Below are 18,929 nucleotides of genomic sequence, written 5' to 3'. Positions count from 1 at the left end.
TATATAATATATACTTTGATGTCCACTGTCTGAAAAAACACCTAAGATTAGAAGTGTTGAAAAAACTGAGAGGCCAAAATTTTTGTCTATAATTACTCATCTTGTATGTCTCTTTATCCTATATTTATGTTTAACTACTAGGAAGCTGTATAGATGACTAATAAAGTATTTATTACATGTTAAAAAAAATCAACTCTATAAGCACAGCACTGTATATTAGTGATTTTGGAAGTTATCCCTCCTGGGATTATTTGTATTTTAAAAGAAGAATAATTTAATGGTGGAATTTCAGGCTCCACTTCAGAAAAACATACTGTAACCAACGCTTCACTGATGTCCTTCAAAACACACTATAAAAGCAATCTCCTGTGATACGTATCTGAAAGGTCAGCCCTGCTGAACATGGAGGAAGTAGGTCTGGACAAATAGGAAGAGTTACGTACAGAAAAGTTAGTGATTTTTTTTTCCTCTTGGGGCAAACACTTAACTATTTTGGTGACCTGTCAGGTCACTGAGATTATGTTGCTTCCTTTGAGCTTTAATAACCCCTGTGTTTTAAACTTTTCCTGTTGTGAGTTTGAAGTTCCAACCTGATACCAGATGTATGGTCTTAGGTAAATCACTTGACTAGGCTTAGACTCAGTTAGACTCAGTTTCACCTACAGAATGGGGATAATACTACATCACATAGTGGGAAAGAGAGGAACAAAACGTTGACATAATGGAGAAAAAGGTGGGGATCCCTGCCATCTGCTACAGAAAAGAGAGATAACGCTCCACCAGAGCAGTCCCATGTCTGTCGCTCTCCTCTGCATCCCAGCACCCAGCAGAGTAGTGGGCACATAGTTATCACTCAATATTTACATAACTGAATGTGTTGACATTCACCTAGACCTTCCCAGACTGGGACAATCTGCTATATTCAATGAGGCTCTGTAGAGATCATACACATGTCACAGCACTGGAATGTTAGGGCACCGAACAAAGGTTAAGTTCTTCTTAAACTGCTCTTTTAGGAAATTCCCACAATTTCTCGACTTCCACACTTACCTTGATACATCACAGGAATAGTACCAGTGAAATTTAGCAGGTCTTTCTGGGAACTGTCTTTGAAAACTGGAAGAAAGAAAAAAAAGCCACAGAATGTGCAATCAGCAATAGGAAGAACGGTATTAAAGTAGGGTTGCCAGGAGTCAGAGGCGACTCAATGGCACCTAACACACACACACACACACACACACACAGAAACACACATAACGTCTACATACCATCAGCTAGGAATCAGTAAAAGTGTTGACAAGGGGAAATTACTAGATGTTGTTTTCTTAGAAAGCAGAGAGGATAGTTGAAAGAACACAGGACTTTGACACTGAAATCCCAACTTCTAGGCCAATCTTCCCCACTTAGAAGCATGTGACTTTTTGTTAATTTCTTTGACCTTCATTTTCATCAATTATAAAATAAAGTTAGTAAGACCGCATTATAAAGTTGTCATAAAGATCAAATGAGATAATGTGAAAGGCCTTAATAAGAAGAATTATAAAATGTGGAGACTTTATCAAATAATTGTCACGTGTAACAAATCACTTTCAGAAATCAGATTATAACTTTTATAATCAGAAAAGAAAATGTTAGCTGTATTTTTTAAAGTGACCTTTTAGAAAGATCAATAATTATCTTCTTTGGTTTCTCTAATTTCATTATTCTCAACTTTTTTTTCAACTTTCACATCCTTGAAATTTCAACGTACTCACCAATAACTAGGATACATTGTGGAGAATTAATACCCTAATCTCTGAACTGAATACAGAAAACACTACCTCTGGCTTCAAACTACCATACTGCCTTAGAATGTAGCCCTTTTAGTACCTCAGTACCTATACTGTCTAGGCAGGAAGAGAAAATGCCAGATAGACTTGATGACCTATTAGGATGGGAAAAGAGGAAACTAGGCCTGACAGAAAACTCAAGGCTAAGAGTGTACATAAGTACAAATGTTTACCTTGAACTATATGAGTGAAAGGTAACAATGAGTGAAGGGATCACTCCAAGGCAAAAATTAAAATGGAAAGAGGTGTGGAACAGGGATTGTTACTCGGGGAAACAGAATAACCTAGAAAAGTGGTAGAGAAACCACAAGTGTAAATATTTATTGTCAAATCATATTCAAAAAGCCAAAACAGAAGTGATTATGATGTGTGACTATCATTGTCTTCAATAATAAAATATATGTTGACAATATAAATCCTATAGCTTGAAGGTGTAACGGCACCATAGCTCACTTTCTGTAGACAGGAAATGATGAAGGAAGGCACTGTAAAAGGACAGGCAGTATTCAAGCAAAAGGCAAGATGGATACGGGTACAAACCCCAACTCCATTCCTAACTAGCTATGTAATCTTGAACAATTTATTTCAACTCTCTGAGCCTTGGTCTCTTTATTTGAAAAATGAAGATGATAATACTTACCTCACTACTTTGGTTATGAAAAAAAATGCCAGATAACACAGATACAACATTTGGAAGCATGTCTGGCATTCAATACATAGTATTAATAACTGTTATACCCCCATCCCAGGCAATGAGGTGCCAATCAAAGGAGGCCAGTCACAGATGGACCAGAACTGATCATTTCCTCCACATATAAAATTAGCTACATTTTGAGGAGTTATTTGAAGTATTTTTAGTCCTAAGAAATACTTCAAATAACTCCTCAAAATTTCTAATATATAAATCCAAATTAGATACATTTTCTTAACCCCAAATAATTCAAATATAAAACAAACACATACAGAAAAAGATTTTTTTTCAAAACTGTATTTTGACTAATTCGTGGGTCCTGGAATTAATTTAGTGAATCTCAGTCAGTATTTGTTTTTAAATGGAATGTAATAGAATAGAAGGGAACATGACCCAGTATCCATAGTATTTTAGTTATGTGTATATGGGGTCATGACACAAAACATATTTCTAAGTGTGGGCTGTGATCAGAAATTTTTGAAAGATAGTAAAGAAAAATCTTTCTTAGGTAGCCAGACCTTCTATATTAAGTGAACCGGATAACTAAAACTTTGTTATTATAATTTAGAATCAACCATATATGTGGTCGGCAAAATAATGGCCTCCAAAGATATCGTGCCCTAATTCTTGGAACCTATGAATATGTGACCTTATTTAAAGAGACTTTTTAGATGCAATTAAGTTAAGCACCCTGAGATGGGAAAATTATCCTGTACTACTGGAGTGGGCCTAATCTAATCACATTGGTCCTTCAAAACAAAGAACCTTCCTCTGGCTGTGGCGAGAGGGAGATTTGACTACAGAAGGATGGTCAGAGAAATGCGACATTGCTAGCTTTGAAGATGGAGGAAGGAGACCTTGAGCCAAAGGATGTGGGTGACCTTTGGAAACTGAAAAAGACCAGGAAATAGATTCTCTCCCGGAATCTCAGGAAAGGAACTAAGACCTGCCAAAAGCTTGGTTTTAGCCCAGACTTCTAACCTACAGAACTGTAAGATAGTATATTTGTGTTGTTTTAAGCCACTGAGTTTGTGCTAATTTGTTTCAGCAGGAACAGAAAGTTAATACAATGTAAATTGTATTAACCTAAATTTCCTCCAGAAACCATAGGTCACAAAGCTTAGTGCAAAAGCAGGGGATAAAAGAGAGAAATGAGAAACTATAATTTTGTAGCTCTCTAGGTGTAGGGAAGATGCTGAAGAAAATTTGCCTTCATTGTTGGATGTATGTTTATTAGCTTTTTTCTGTTCCTTCATGTGAAGTGATGGTTAGCTTAGCGTTAAAAGAATTCTGTGCTGTGATTAGGGGTTGAGTAAATTCCCCCTTTGGCCTCATTCTTCTGTGCAGGGGAGATATGAAATGATGTTGCTTACTGTATGAGATGAGGTTGCTTTTCTGTCTGTGCTGTGAGGCTTTTATCTGTTACCGCATATGAGGTGATGGTTAGCTTAGGGTTAAACGAATTCTGTGATCAGGGGTTGAGAGAATTCCCCCTTTGGTCTCATCCTCCCGAGTAGGGGAGATATGAGATGATGTTGCTTTCTATCTGTTTCGCTCGCATCAGCAGATGAAGTGAAGAAGTAGCTAAGTTATATCAACACGTTGCCAAGCTTTAAAAGGTCTTGGACCAATGGCCCCAAGCAGCAACAGCAGATGTTGCTTGTCTGGATGAACTAGCCCTTCAGCCGGATAAGCAATATTTTTTTCACAGTAACTGCCGGACCCTCCAGGAACTGGCCATTCCCGGAGGGGGAGGCAAGGACAAGGAGTTTGGGTGTAAGGCACATCTGAAAAAAAAATATAAAACAGACCTGAGTTCTTTGAGAGAGAGCTCTTTTGATGGTGAACTGTCATCATTCTAGTACGCTTTGGAACTTGTATGCAGCTTACAACTTACAGCATCAGGAGACGCAGACCTGGTGAGGTCTGGCTGGTTCCCGACCTTTCCAGGGTTATCTCCCACGGTTTGGTGAGCTTCTTTAGCATAACATTGTTACAGTGTTTCCCCGAAAATAAGAGCTAGCCAGACCATCAGCTCTAACGCAACTTTTGGAGCAAAAATTAATATAAGGCCAGGTATGGTATTATATGTTATGATATGATATGATATGATATGATATGATATGGTATATTAGGTCTTATATTATATTAAAATAAAACCGGATCTTATATTAATTTTTGCTCCAAAAGACGCATTAGAGCTGATGGTCCAGCTAGGTCTTATTTTCGGGGAAACACATTATTAAGGTGTGTGTAGTTTAATCTTAACCGCATTTTACTTACTGTGCATATTCTTGTGATTGTATTCCTTGATTGCCTTGATTGCCTTTGACTTCTACTATTGATTAGATATTGCTAAATAAATCAATCAATAAATCCCTCTCTAGCATGGGATCCTCCCTTTTCTTTTCCCCGCTGATCATTACACTAGGAACAAATAATTAATAGTTTATATAATGTAGCAAAAACTAGAGAATATGATTCTTACCATAGGTGTCCATGGAATATCTGAAATGTGGAAAAAACATATTTACATTCTTTAATTCTTCCACAGTTAGATCTCTGAACTTGTACTGAAATGAGAAAAATGAGCATGGAATAAGAAGAAATCTATAGGCAATGGAACGATTACAATTAACATTTAAGTGAACACTTACTATGTGCTAGGCCCTGGGCTCTGAGTTTTACAAACATGAATAGTATTTGATTTAATCCTTTTAATAATAACCCTATGAAGTAGACAGGGCTTATAACTGCTCTACTTTACAGAAATGAAAATGAAAGCTAGAGAATCAAAATAACTTGCTGAGTTAGACAGCAAGTTAGACAGGGAACACAGCACTCAAACCCAGGACCTGGGCCTTTCATCACTAAATCAAACTGCCTCCAAATACCTCCTGAAAGCTTAAGAAGTATGTATTACCACTGTCACCACTGTTCAAGATCCAACTTTTATTCTTGAATACCTCATTCATTCACTTGAGACACCTTGAATTTCCCTTCCAACCCTCCTGTTACTGCATCTTGGGTTTCAAAGGGAGAACAGAAAGCATGCAAGCATTTGCAGTCAGGTTAAGTGAACTGTCTCTTCATTCATCCAGATGTACTCCCAGAAATACTACCTTGGTTGCCCTGTAGGCAAAATCATTTAATTTCTTTGACTTTATTTTCTCATTCCCAAAGAGAACGAATACCCACCTCCTAGACTTGAGCTAAGGATTAAATAAAAGCAAAAAAGTATGTTAAGTGTCTATTACCATTCTAAAAATGAATTTGAGAAAACAATTGCATTTACAATAGCATCAAGACAAATAAAGTAGTTAGGAGTAAATTTAAGAAGATGCAAAAGTTAGACTCTAAAAACTATAAAACATGGTTGAAAGAAATTAAAGTAGATATAAATAAATAGAAAGACATTCCTTGTTGCTAGATCAGAAGACTTAATATTGTTAAGACGGCAATACTCCCCAACAGATTCAATAATTAACAATCCTTATCAAAATTCCAGCTGGCTCTTCTTGTTTGCAAAAATTTACAAACTGATCTTAAATTCATATGGAAATTCAAGAGACCCAGAACAACCAAGAAACCCCTGGAAAAAAACAAAGAAGATGGAGGAGTCATACTATAATCAAAAGACAGGCTGTAATAAAAAATTTTAAAAAAAGACAGACAATAACAAGTGTGGAGAGGATGCGGAAAAATCAGAACCCTCATATACATCTACCACCGCTAGTGGTAAAATGGTGCAGCTGCTTTGGAAAAGAGTCGGGCAGTTATTGAAAAGATTAAACACAGAGTTACCATTCAACCCAGCAATACACCCAAGAAAAATGAAAACATGTGCACACAAAAACTTGTGCACAACTGTTCACAGCAGCATTATTCATAACAGCCCCAAACTGAAAACAATCCAAATGTCTATCAACTGATGAATGGATAAAATACGACATATAGATAAAGTGGAATATTCAGTCATAAAAATAAAGAACTGATACATACTAAATATGGATGAACATTGAAAACATTATGCTAAGTGAAAGAAACCAGATACAAAAGGCCATATATTGTAAGATTTGTCTATGACCTATCCAGAACAGGCAAACCATAGAAACAGAAAACAGGTGAGTGGGAGCCGAGGGCTGGGGGAGCTTGGTAGATAATGGGGAATGCCTGCTAACAGATCCTGTTTCCGCTCTCTGAGCCTGAAGTTTTTTGTCTGCAAAAGAGAGATAGCTCTGCTGCCTACCAACTTCAACAGGTGTGTGTATGAGGCTGTCATGATTAACACATGTAAAAGTGAGATAATAAACAAAATAGCTACACAAAGTAAGTACAGACAGGAAATGATGAATCAGTATAAAGCATATCCAAGTTACAGAAAGGCTTCCAGGAAGAGCTGTCTACAATTCATCTTAGAGTCTAGAATGGTACAGAAAATTAGAGGGAAGATACTTCTCTTCCTACAAGGTCATTTGAAGATGGGGAAGAACTTGGCAGACAGAAGAAAAAGCCTATGATTATTAACAACTCGCGGGGCAGGAATCACCTCTTACTCATCTCTGTATCTCCCCACAGCACGTAGCACAGGGTATGCCTTCAATAAATGTAGGCTGCCTGGGTGCCAGTTAGCAAAGAGGCAGATTTACAATACCAGAGTGGATGGAGAAAGCATCTGTGATCACCGGACTGAGAATTGATCAGTATTAACCACAATACAGCAGGGTGAAATGTGCCCCAGATTCAGGGTCCCTGACTCAGGGTACGCAAAAGTGAATGAAATCATCCCAACTTCAAACAATATACAAATGTACAAAAGGCTGCATTGCTGTCATCGGGAATATACATTTATTATGAACAAAAACAATTTTTGTTTTGTTTTCTACTTAACATTATAAGCTGTTTTCTACACCCTTAACATCCTGTGAGACTGTGACTATTAATGGCTACAGTGAGATAGATAGAATAGAATTGATTTAATTGCAAAATTGCTATAAAAGTTTATCCAAAGAGGGCAAAAGCACACTTCTTAGGGCTTGAAAACCCAAGTCACTACTACTAGTCAGAACGTGATTTGCCTTTTTGACACCTGAAAAAAAAGACATCTATTTTTATCTGTCCTGAAAAAGATATTCACGTCAAGTTTCACTCTAATAGAAAACAGAATACCTTCTTAGTGTAATATTAAGACATATATTCCATTATTGTTCCTACACCACCTAACAGAAGTCTGTACAATAGTCTCTAAGGAAATGTGCCTCAGACACATATCCATAGTTAAAATTGCCACATGCTTAGAGTACAGGCATGTCACTGAAGAGATGAGCTGATCCATAAGATTCTAAGACAAAAGCAATTATACTGTCAAAAAATCAGTAAGACTGAAAAATTGGTAAGTTACTAAAATTTTAACTTTGACATGCTATAGTATGTTTATTTAGTAGACTGATATTTATGAACACCAAGAATATTCTTATATGACAGTGCTCAAATGTAGGACACACTGAGGAACACTATGTGGCATCATTTCATAAAAAAAAATTTTAGCAGGAAGGAATCTTCCAGATCAAGTCCAATCTTATCAGTTTACAAGTGAGCAAATCTAGGCTAAGTCACTTATCCAAGGTAACTCAGCCAGGGGAGTGGGAAATAGGAATTAGGGAACTGGAGAATTTTTCTAAACTTAGTATTTAATACAAACTAAATGATACATAAACATGTACACACATTTTGAAGAATAATAAACACTCGTGCACCAGTCCACCCACATACAATCTAGAACAGTGCTAACAAAACTTTCTACCATGATGGAAAAGATCTATACGTGCTGTCCAACACAAGAGCCACAAGCTACATGTGGCTACTGACACTTGAAATGTGGCTGGTATGACTCAAAATCTCAATTTTTAATTTTAGCTAATTTCGATGAATTTAAATAGCCACATGTGGTTAGTGGCTACCATACCACACAACTCAGACCTTTCCAATATCTTTACACCTATCTAAGGACTTTTTTTGTCCACTCAACTGCCTCCCTTGAATTGAGTATTCACATTCCTTTGTTTCTGCCCTCCATAGCTTTATCACATATGTGTGTATCCCTAAAAAAACACACTGTTTATTGTTTAATTTCTGTTTAGTTTTGTTGCTTAGTTTTACCAAAATATAATTTTGTATATAACCTCTGATACTTTTTCACTTTGTAACGTTGCATATTGTAGCTCATTCATTTTCACTGCTACATAGTAGTGTTTTCCATATGTGAATACACAACAAATTATCCTTCCGTCAATGCAGACATATTTGGGTTGTTTCCAATTTTTAGTTATAAATAATTCTGCAAATGTCTCGTTTCATATATTCTGCATTTTCTCTGGTATCTACCAAGATGTAGAAGGGACATAAAACACATACAATCAAATTAATAAAATAAGGCCAAATTGTTTCCCACAATGGTTAAATAAGCATTTAACCATCTGTAGTGTTTAAAGTTCCAATTCTTTCACATCTTCCAAATCATCTGAAATTATCTTAATTTGTGCCAGTCTAGTGAGGGAAAATGGTGGCTTTTCCATGGCGACTAATGGATTGAGCAAACATTCATTGCCCTGTTTCTTCTTTTTTTAAAAATGCTTATTCATGTCTTTTGTCCAATTTTCTGTTGGTTTTAATACTGATTTGTAGGATGCTAATTGATACATTTTAGATATCAATACTTTGCCAGTTATATGTTACAAAATTCTTCTCTAAGATTGTATTTTGACTCTTCACTTTCTTTATGCTGTCTTTTGATATCTAGAAGTTCTTAATTTGAATGTAGTCAAAGTTATCAGTCTCTTTAAGTATTTTATGTCTTGTTTAAAAAAATGTTCGCATATTCTGAGTCCATAAAAATTTTCCCCTACATTTATCTCTATACATTTTAAAGTTTGTCTTTTACGTTTAAATCTTTAATGCACAGGAATTTTTTAGTTTGGTAAGAGGATGTAGGGTAGATGTTGAAGAAAATTTGCCTTCACTGGTTGATGTGAGCTTTTGTCTATTAGCTTTTATCTGTTCCTGCATGTGAGGTGATTTTCTGTGCTGTGATCAGGGGTTGAGTAAATTCCCCCTTTTGGTTTCATTCTCCTGAGCAGGGGAGATATGAGATGATGCTGCTTTCTGGGTCTCATTCTCCTGAGCAGGAGAGACATGGGATGAGGTTGCTTTTCTGTCTGTGCTGTGAGGTGATGGTTAGCTTAGGGTTAAAAGAATTCTGTGATCAGGGGTTGAGAGAATTTCCCCTTTGGTCTCATCATCCCGAGTAGGGGAGATAATATGAGATGACGTTGCTTTCTGTCTATTTCACCCACATCAACAGATGAAGTGAAGAAGTAGTTAAGCTACATCAGGATGATGTGACAGGTATATTGCCAGGCTTTGGAAAGGCCTCGGGCTGATGGTCCCAGGCAAAAACAGCAGGTATTATTTTCATCAGCCGGATGTGCAACGTTCTTATCATTAACTGCCCAACCCTCCTGGAACTGACTATTCCTGGAGAGGGGAGGCAGGAACACAAACTTGGCTCTGGGGTACATCTAAAGAAATATATAAGACAGACCTCAAGTGGCATATGGATATTGACTGATTGCTGTTTCAAGAGGTTACTATTCAGAAGACTTGCTGTTTCAGGACTGCTTTTCAGGACTGGATTGTTTAGAGTAAGAGATGGGAACTTGCCTCAATGGACAGTACAGACTTCTTTTATTTGGTGAATTGGCATCATTCTAGCATCTTTGGGAACTTGTATGCAGCTTGCAGTATCAGAAGACGTCCTAACTTCCAACAACTATAACAACAATAACAACAACAACAAAGACAACAGCAGCAGCATCTTGGGAACTAACAAGCAGCGTGTGGTAAACACCCGAGTTTCTCAGCTACAGACTTGGCAAAGTTTTGATTTATAACTTTTCAGTGTTGTTCTCCCCAGGTTTGGTGAGCTTTTGGCATCTACTGTAATAGCTACTATCCTATAAAGCTTGTCACTGCTTTTTGATACTCCTTACTGATGTTATTTGTGTATGTAGCCAAGTGATTTTTGGTCAATAGTAAACATGTATTGGGACCTCTTAAACTTATATGTATGTATACTCCTTTGACATGACGTTATTATCAATGTATATAGTTTAGTCTTAACCACCTTTACTTTCTGTCATTAAAAAATTCTATTAATTGTCTTTGTCTTTTGCTATTGGACATTGGTACCTAAATTGATTAGCTATTGCTAAATAAATAAATTGAATAATCCCCACTCCAGTGTGTCCTCTTCTCTCTTTTCCCCACTTGTCATTACAGAGGTAAGAATCCACTTTCATTTTTTCCCCATATGGATAATCATCTGTTCCTGTATTCTCTCCATAGTTATCTGCAGTGCCTGTTCTGTTTTATATTGCATTTCCAAACAGGTGTGAATGTGATTCTAAGCTCTCTAGTTTGTTCCACTGGTTAATTTGTCTACCCTATATCAATACCACACTAAATTTTAATTACTAGTCTTGACATCTGGTAAAGCAAGTCTCCACACCTACTCTTCTTCCATAAAAATGTCAAGATTATTGGCCTTCCGCCCTTCCAAATGAATTTTAGAATCAGCATGAAAAGTTCCCAAAATAACCTGTTAGAATTCTGATTGGAATTGCATTGACTCTCTAGATTAATTTGGAGAGAGCTGATTTCTTCATATCCATGAAGTTGGAATATTTATTTACGTTGGAATATTTATTGTTTTGTTTTCGATAAAAATTTTCACTTTCTCCATACAGTTGCTTAATTTTAACGTATTGTTCACAGATTTTTCAGCTTAAAATTATTTCTAGATATTAAGTTATTACATTATTTGCCTAGTGCGAGGGCTGAGGAACTTCAAAAATATTAGCAGGACTGACTTGTTTCTAACTGGTTTCCTTAATTTACAAATCCAACAAATGTTAAGCATCTATGTGCCAGATTCTGTTAAGCACTGATGAAAAAAAAAATTTCTCTGCTAGTCTACTCCCATCCTTGAGAAAATCACCATCTCTCTTTTGTCTTCTTCCTTCATTCCAGTTCCACCAAAATTATTAAGTTCTTTTTCTACTATCAACTTTAACAATTCTTCACACTGGACAATAATAATACATCACACTCATTAAAAAACTTGGTAAGAATGGTTCTTTTAATTTCATGTTGTCTGAAGAGGAGATAGAAAGGCTGAAATTCTAAGTGTGATGATACTTCTCTTCCTACAAGATCTATACCAGTCACAGGAGATAAAATCATTCTAATCGATTACATATAAATAATTTCAATCATGAGGCTTCAAAATCTCTCACAACAAAGAAAGACACAGACAACTCCAACAAAAAATGGCGTAAGTGTATGGTTTCCGCTGGGAAAGTCTTAAGAAACATTAAGAATCACTTAACTAGAAAACTGGTGAAAAGTGGGCTTCCTTCCGACTATATACACTAGTGGGGAATCAGAGAGCCTGACCTAACCCGGAAGCTGGCGCCAGTCACCACCCAGAAATGTAGATCGGACTTCTGGGTCACCCTCCCACTCAACCTTTCAACACTAAGAGAATCTCCTGTGGGCCTTCAAGCGCTGCCCTCATACTTAAATCTACTCAGGTTTTTCATTCACTGCACGGTTATTAGCACCTCCGTTGTTCTCAGGCACAGGGCGAGGAGACGCACCGTCTTGGGGGTCAGAGAGTTCCGAAGCATGAGTAAGTTTTGTAAATAAATAACTACTCCACCATGTGATAATCGATCCTTCCGAAAGCAAGTAGAGAGAAGGGAGTGATTCTGTTTTCCGGGAGTAACAGCTGAGTTGAGTCTCACAAAGGATGAGCAGGGCAGGTCCAGAAAAAGTGGGACAGGCCATTTCAGCAGAGAGGGGCGTGGCTACAGGGACAGGCAGGTATTTGGGACCCAGAGAAGCCGGAGGCCTGAGGGCTCACTCTGGGTGGAGGTTGGGGGACCTGGAACTCGCGGGCGGAGCCAGAGCCCCGACCTAGGGAGGGTGAGGCCCGCGGCCAGGCCAGGGCTGTTCCCGCAGCCGCCTTCCGGCCAGCCCGCCTGCGCTCCACGCCCCAGGACGAGGCGGGGACACACCGCGAGGAGAAAGCTCGGCCCGGGGTGGAAACGCCCCCAAGGCCCGGGAGCCCCAGGCCCGGCCGGCGGGCTGCCCTCACCTTGCCAAGGAGTCGCCTCAGACGCTCGCAGTCGAACTCCATCTCCGGCCCGCTTCCGGAGCCAGGCTGCCGGACCCCAGCCCCCGGACCTTCTGCGACACCGGTTCCCGGACGGCGGCCGCCGAGGACCAAGCCTCCCGAGCGGGCCGAGGCCCCGCCCCTTCCCAGACTCGAGAGTCACCCGCGTTGCGCGCGCGCGGCGCCGCTGCGGTCCGGCCGGGAGTCCACTCACCGCTGCAGCGCGAGCCCTGAGCGCCGACCGAAACGCGGTAGGGAACCGCGACCCGGCCGCCTGGAAGCAAACTTGGGGACGTCTGTGACGAGAGGGACAGGAAGGACCCCAGAAGCAGGCAGGGAAGTGGAAGCAGCTCTCGCTGTTCTGGAAGAGTTTCTGGGCTGTGTGAAATTCAGCTGTATCGAAAAAGATCAAGACCGAATATTGTAGGTGGATTTAGGAAGGGAGAGGTAATGAAACTCCAAAAGCAAAATTACGGGAGCTAGAAAGGGAACAGGGAGTCAGGAGGAGTGTTGCCAGAGAACTGGGAGATGGGACAGCCTTGTGAGGGGGTGTGGCGTCAGGGCGCGGGCGCGCCTTTTAAAATTATTTATTTATTTATTTATTTATTTATTTATTTATTTATTTATTTATTTTATGAGGCGGTGTCATAAACATGGTGGTGGAGAGAGGAAAAATCCAGGTGAGAAAGACTTTGAAAACAACAGAGGAGGTAGATTGTTGGATGAGGTCATCTGGAGAAGGAAGGCGAAGATAAGCAATATGCTGGCATCGGTAGAGCTCCTTGACTTGTGGGTTCCCTGCTTTGTATCCCTGGCTTGCGCCATTGGGCCTAAAAAGTCACAGGAGCTGGATTTTTCTAACTGTCAAGATGTTGGGGTGGTGGGAGGGTGATTGTGTTACTAGGAAGAGCCAAAGGCAGGAATGCTGTGACTCAATTAGGAGAAGAAAGTGAAAGGCTGGAAGGAGGCTTTATCCATTCAACAAAGTTTTGTTGAGCATTGACTAGTTGCTAGATAGTTTTCAAGGTCTGAGGATACGGAAGTGAACAAAATTAACAAAAATATCAGCTGTCCTAAAGCTGTCATTCTTTTATTAGTAGGAAGAGAGCAAAACAATAACTATAGTAAGTAAATCAGACTGCATGTTAGAAAGCGATTGTTATGGGACAAAAATTTTTAAAGGCAAGGTAAGGAGATCAGGGTAGGTCTCCTTGAGAGGTGAGAGAGTGTTTCATATAGAGGGCATTCAAAGCAAAGTCCTAAGAGAAGCATCAGCATGGAGAGGCTTAAAATGGCAAAGAGGCCGGTGTGGCTGAGTAGAATGAAATAAGAAGTGAAGAAGCAGAAATAGGGTAAATCCGAGAAGTAAGATGGAGCCAGCCACAAGTGGTTTAAGGCAGTGATTCTTCCGGTGTGGTACAGCCTCAGCATTACGTGGAACTTGTTAGAAGTACAGACCCCACCTCAGACTTACAGACTAGCCAGAAACTCTGGAGGTGGGGCTGAACAATCTGTTTTAAGAAACCTGGATGAAAAAAAAAAAAAAAGAAACCTGGATGATAAAGTCTGAGAACCACTGTGGGGCTTGGTAGACAATTTTGACTCTGGCTTGTCAATGCCCTCCAGCCAGAGACCAGCTGGAACACGCCCCCAATTAAACAAGTCGGGTTTATTACCCCTTGCTGTGAGAGAGCAGATAATGTAGAGAACCTTTGGATAGCTCGCTAAGAGTGTTGGAAAGAACCGATTACAGGATTTGGGTTTTGGGTGACTCGGGGGCAGGTTTAAGGAAACAAAGCTTCGCTTTGGATCGGGAGCTATCAAAAAGCAGGGACAATTCTATGGTTGGGTATCTGAAAAAATAGAAGATGGGCAAACTAGAGCAAGGATAAAGCTGTTTTTGGTAAAGAAGCAGCAGTCACTCATATTAGCAGAGAGAAGAGGATGTTTGACATTTCAGGGTTGCACAATGACCTTGTTTTTGTCTGCTTAGACAAAATTATGAAGTGGCCTTGTTTTGTCTCATTTTGTCATAGTCTGAGTGACCCTGTCTGATGTTGGTGTTCTGTGACATTGTTATATCCAACAGGAGAATAACAGCCTAGCTGTGAGTGCCAGGTCGGCTAACAACCCTGAGACCTCGTTGGGTCAGACCAGTTCCGATGTCAGGGGTTGCTTTTGTCTTTGTTAGGCTTTTACTCTGAAAGAGGAAGTTACTGGAGGGTTTTGAACAGAGTAACCTGATCAGACCTGTTCTGAGTATGGGCCATGTGACCAATGATGTCACAATGCCCTACTGGATTCCAACGTCTCCACTAGGGAGTTGCGGATCCCTTGGAGTCAAGGACTGAAACAGACATGCAAGACCTCTGCCAACTGAGGGTTTTATGAGCATACTCCTTTGCCAAGATCTTGGTGAAGAGTCTTTCACTGAGCAATTGTGTCTTAGAAATTGTCATGATTGTGCTTGGCTGGCTGTTTTTTGTTGGACTTGCATGTTACATGGGCACATTTCCAAAGTTCACGGTAAGTAATGACCCTGCCTGTAAATCCCTGGTAGTCAGCCAGTCCTGGCTCTGGCTGACCCTCCCAACTGGGGTTTCTGACCAAGTGAGAAAGATAGTTGAGGTCTCACTATTAATTGGATATCAGGATGCAATGGGAACAAAGTTTCCCAGGCTATTTCCCATCCCATTGGGACATCTTTAAGTCCCCCTCACCCTTAGTAACTTATTTCAAAGCATGGAATTTATAAGGGGTCTGCTCCCTATAGTGCCTGACTTCTGGATTTCAGGCCAAGTGGATCAGTGGTTGGAATGTGGGCTTTGTGTGGGACTTTTCAGCAGCCCTTCCAGTCACATATAGAGACAGTTACCTATTGGGCCAGAGAGTACAGCCATGTCTGCCTTTAAATTTCTTTCTGACTCAGCCTTCAACTCTGAGGTGGAAAGAAAGGTGGCCTGTTCAGGAGAGCAAGGCACACAGGAGGAGCAAGGCTTTGGATGAAGATCTACAACTGTGAGTGGTAGTCAGGTGTGTCGGGCTGGATTCCTCCCTCCCCAGAAAACTTGGTGACACCCTGAAATCTCAGTGGAGAATTTATATTCCTCTGGAAAATATGATAAACTATAGAAGGGGAAATGACTGGACATAGATGGTGGGGAAAGAAAATTCACGGAGCACTGCTGAGGGCAGCAGGCCAAAGTTCAAAGATTTAATAACCCCACCTCATAGGTATTCTTTTCAAAGACTGTTCCAATTTACTAACTTATTTGCTCCTCACAGACTCTATAATAAATTGGACCAGCATTTTGAATGCCCCTTTTGGAAGACCCTGAAACTGGAGTTAACGTTAATGTGAGGTCAAGTCCTAACTTTACAACTTACTAGCTATGTGACCTTGGGAAAGATTCATCTCTCTGAAGTTCAGTTTCTATCTCAGTCTCTTACTATTTTTGTGAGGATTGCATTTTGTAATTGCTATAAAGCCTTTAATGCAAAGCTTGACAATTAGCATTTAGTAAACGCCAACTTAACACCTAAGCAAGATAATGAACCAGTCAACAAAGATATACTGGTGGCAATGACCTCACCTGTTTCCCCAAGGCTACAGAAACCCACTTGTTTGTGAAGCTGGGATGCAAGCATAGATCTCTGGACTTAATAGCCTCTTATGGTTATTCTACTAGACCAGCCTGCCTACAGCAAACGTTAATCAGCATCCTTTTAGCAAACCATCTCCTGGGTTCCTCCCATCCCACCCCATTTCGTTCAGACCTGTTGTCTTTGGTGGTGTTGTTTTGTTTTGTTTTGTTTTTAAGATATACCATAGTTAAAGAAACTTAACTCTGAGTCTTAGTCTTCTACCAATGACAGGATCAGGTTTTCTGGGAAGCTACTCCAGGAGGCAGGGAGGGTGGGTATCACGCCTCAGCCCCAGGTACACTAAGAACAAGGCATGATGGTTTTGCTTTTTCTTCTCCATCTGCCCCGGAATTTCTCTGAGAGTATTGGCACAAAGCAGCCGGCCCTCTGTGGGCGTGGGAATGTGGATGGAGGCACCGGGCACGCGTGTAGCTGAGGCACTGCCACCCTCTGATCCTGACCAAACCACTGAAACTACAACTCAGTTCCTCCAGCTGTGAAATGAGCATAACAGCCCATCCTCCTTCTCTTCCCTCCTCAGGGATGTTGTGAGGAGGCTCACCCTGCAGGATGAAGATTTAACTGTGCTTTTTTGCAAAATGCAAGATTTTTCTTCTTTGAATAGCCTAACAATAGTATATAAAGTAATTGCTCCTAGCATCTTAGCCAGTTCATCCAGGCTATTTTTTGTTTTGTTTGTGTTTTACAAAGGAGTGTTTTTTTGCATCTGATTGCCTAGAGCCAATAGTCAAAAATTTGACAGGTGATAATAAAGATATAATGCCAGCTAGATCCTAACCACATAAGAGTCACCAGAAAACAAGGCCCTTCTGTTAAGGGTTCTTTAGCCCCAACATACCTGGTATCCTGGCCAACCATCCCATAGCTACTCACTCTGATTGGTCCCCAAAGACACAAGAGCTGATGTCACAATTGGTATCTGATCTCTGCCCCCCAAAATGGCCATGGCAAGCCATTTCAGTTCAGACAACCACAAAGCTCCTCAGCCAGGAGCTATCATGCTGGGCCATTCACCACCTGGTCTTGAATGAAGCAGCCCAGTACCCAGGACCCGGGGACTAGAACACACCTTTGAGAAACACCATTTTCCCCCCCGAACACACCACCAGCCCGCAATGATTGTTGTCTTATGGATGCTTTTCATTGCAGGAACAATGTGGAAGGGATATAAATATCCCCCAGGAGGGGTAAGTGTGCCTTAACTTTGTTCTCCATTCCTACTTTGAAATGTATTCCCCCAGGAAAATGAACTGAGCATCAAAATCCAACTCTAGTAACTTTAGAAACAAATACCCTTTTCTTTATTAAAAAAGTTATGTAGCTTACGTACTTCAATTATTATTCACTGTCTACTTAGTGTTGAGAGAGTTCCCTGTCTTTCCTTTGACCTTTTATACATATTTTCCTAAGAGTCTCTATTCTTTTTAAGTTCTTCAGTTTCTTTCAAATAAACTGAAAGTGTAGAGGTAAAGACTTCACAGGCCCAGGGTCAAAGCTGTCTGACATGAGTAGGTCACTCTTGTGCTCATGGGACATTTTATATGCTCAGCCTTCAATACTATTTCTTAAATCACCTCACTCCAGCAACCCACATTCAACTCTCCCTCGTCAAATAAACACTGGTTGGTAAAATGGTTCTTGTTTGTGGCAGATTGTCTCTTACCTCTCTTCTCCTGCTGGACCTTGGACATTTGTCTTTTCACTACCTCTTGTCAGCTCCCATATTGCTAAGCCCCACTGCCAACTGGGATCGCAGGTATCAGTAAGTGACAGAATTGGAAACAGCTACCCTTGCGTGCCCTTGGCAAGGAGAGCAACCGTGTTTCCTCGAAAATAAGACCAGGTCTTACATTAATTTTTGCTCCAAAAGATGCATTAGGGCTTATGTTCAGGGGATGTCATGCTGAAAAATCATGCTAGGGCTTATTTTCCGATTAGGTCTTATTTTCAGGGAAACATGGAATTACCTCAGCCCCACACCTAGCAAACACTAAACAAGACCCACCTGACATACTTTTTTTTTCCTTCAGACCCCTCTGGAAATAAGCAACGATGATCCTGGTGAAGAAATGCAGCTCTGAAGCTCACCTGACCAGCTGTATAGTTCCTGTTGTTGGTTTCGCATAAAGTCATTGCACGTTACTTGGTCACATTTTATGTAAAAAGTTACTGCACTTTTTAAGATGAAGACTTGGCATTCTGTTAGTTCGAAATGGAGATGGAGGAAGGGAAGTAGTCAGGGTGGATGGGAGTGATTGAATCTCCTCTGTTTCATAGTCCCTAAGGTTGGTATTAAGATTAAGAGACTGCTCAATTTGTCCTCTGTTCTGTATCCTTAAGGACAGAAATACTTGACAGCTCTATAGACCTATTTCCCATGTAATGTTTTTCCTGGACCCAGGGTTGAAAAAATGTTAAATGTCAAGGGATTGCAGGAACATTAAGCCTATTTGGGGGGGGTATTTCTCTGTGGCTTTTTCACAGCGATTATTAAAGAACCCAAAGCTTA

General features: G+C 40.2%; 2 protein-coding genes across 4 annotated transcripts in view; one reads left to right on the top strand and one right to left on the bottom strand.

Annotated features, from left to right (window-relative positions):
• UEVLD (UEV and lactate/malate dehyrogenase domains) overlaps window positions 1-13,196 on the bottom strand; it is a 41,991-nt gene extending 28,795 nt beyond the window's left edge. For both annotated transcript variants that reach the window (XM_033119580.1, XM_033119581.1), the window contains exons 1-3: window positions 12,737-13,196; window positions 5,009-5,093; window positions 1,051-1,116 (exon numbers count right to left, since the gene is read on the bottom strand). In XM_033119580.1, coding sequence (XP_032975471.1) covers window positions 1,051-1,116; window positions 5,009-5,093; window positions 12,737-12,778 — 193 coding nt within the window. In that variant the 5' untranslated portion in view covers window positions 12,779-13,196. The remainder of the gene's footprint in view (window positions 1-1,050; window positions 1,117-5,008; window positions 5,094-12,736) is intronic.
• Window positions 13,197-13,553: 357 nt separating this feature from the next.
• Window positions 13,554-18,929, top strand: MISFA (mitochondrial sheath formation associated). Of its 2 annotated transcripts, none has more exons than XM_033119584.1 (4): window positions 13,554-15,280; window positions 15,684-15,772; window positions 17,570-17,607; window positions 18,451-18,929. In XM_033119584.1, exons 1-3 carry the CDS (start codon window positions 15,212-15,214, stop codon window positions 17,589-17,591), a joined length of 180 nt encoding a protein of 59 aa, XP_032975475.1. In that variant the 5' UTR covers window positions 13,554-15,211; the 3' UTR covers window positions 17,592-17,607; window positions 18,451-18,929. The 2 variants fall into 2 exon arrangements, with proteins under 2 accessions (XP_032975475.1, XP_032975476.1); XM_033119585.1 differs by having other exon boundaries at window positions 15,684-15,787.

Source organism: Rhinolophus ferrumequinum, chromosome 11, assembly GCF_004115265.2.
Source record: "Rhinolophus ferrumequinum isolate MPI-CBG mRhiFer1 chromosome 11, mRhiFer1_v1.p, whole genome shotgun sequence".
Classification (NCBI taxonomy): Eukaryota; Metazoa; Chordata; class Mammalia; order Chiroptera; family Rhinolophidae; genus Rhinolophus; species Rhinolophus ferrumequinum.
Note: the sequence above shows the minus strand (reverse complement) of the source record. Positions and strands in the feature narration are given on the sequence as shown.

Excerpts from the sequence above, each read along its gene's own strand:
- MISFA (XM_033119584.1), top strand. The coding sequence starts at position 15,212 with ATGATTGTGCTTGGCTGGCTGTTTTTTGTTGGACTTGCATGTTACATG. Across the intron at positions 15,281-15,683 it reads GCACATTTCCAAAGTTCACG|CCTTCAACTCTGAGGTGGAA; the intron begins GTAAGTAATGAC and ends TTTCTGACTCAG. Across the intron at positions 15,773-17,569 it reads TTGGATGAAGATCTACAACT|GAACAATGTGGAAGGGATAT; the intron begins GTGAGTGGTAGT and ends TTTTCATTGCAG.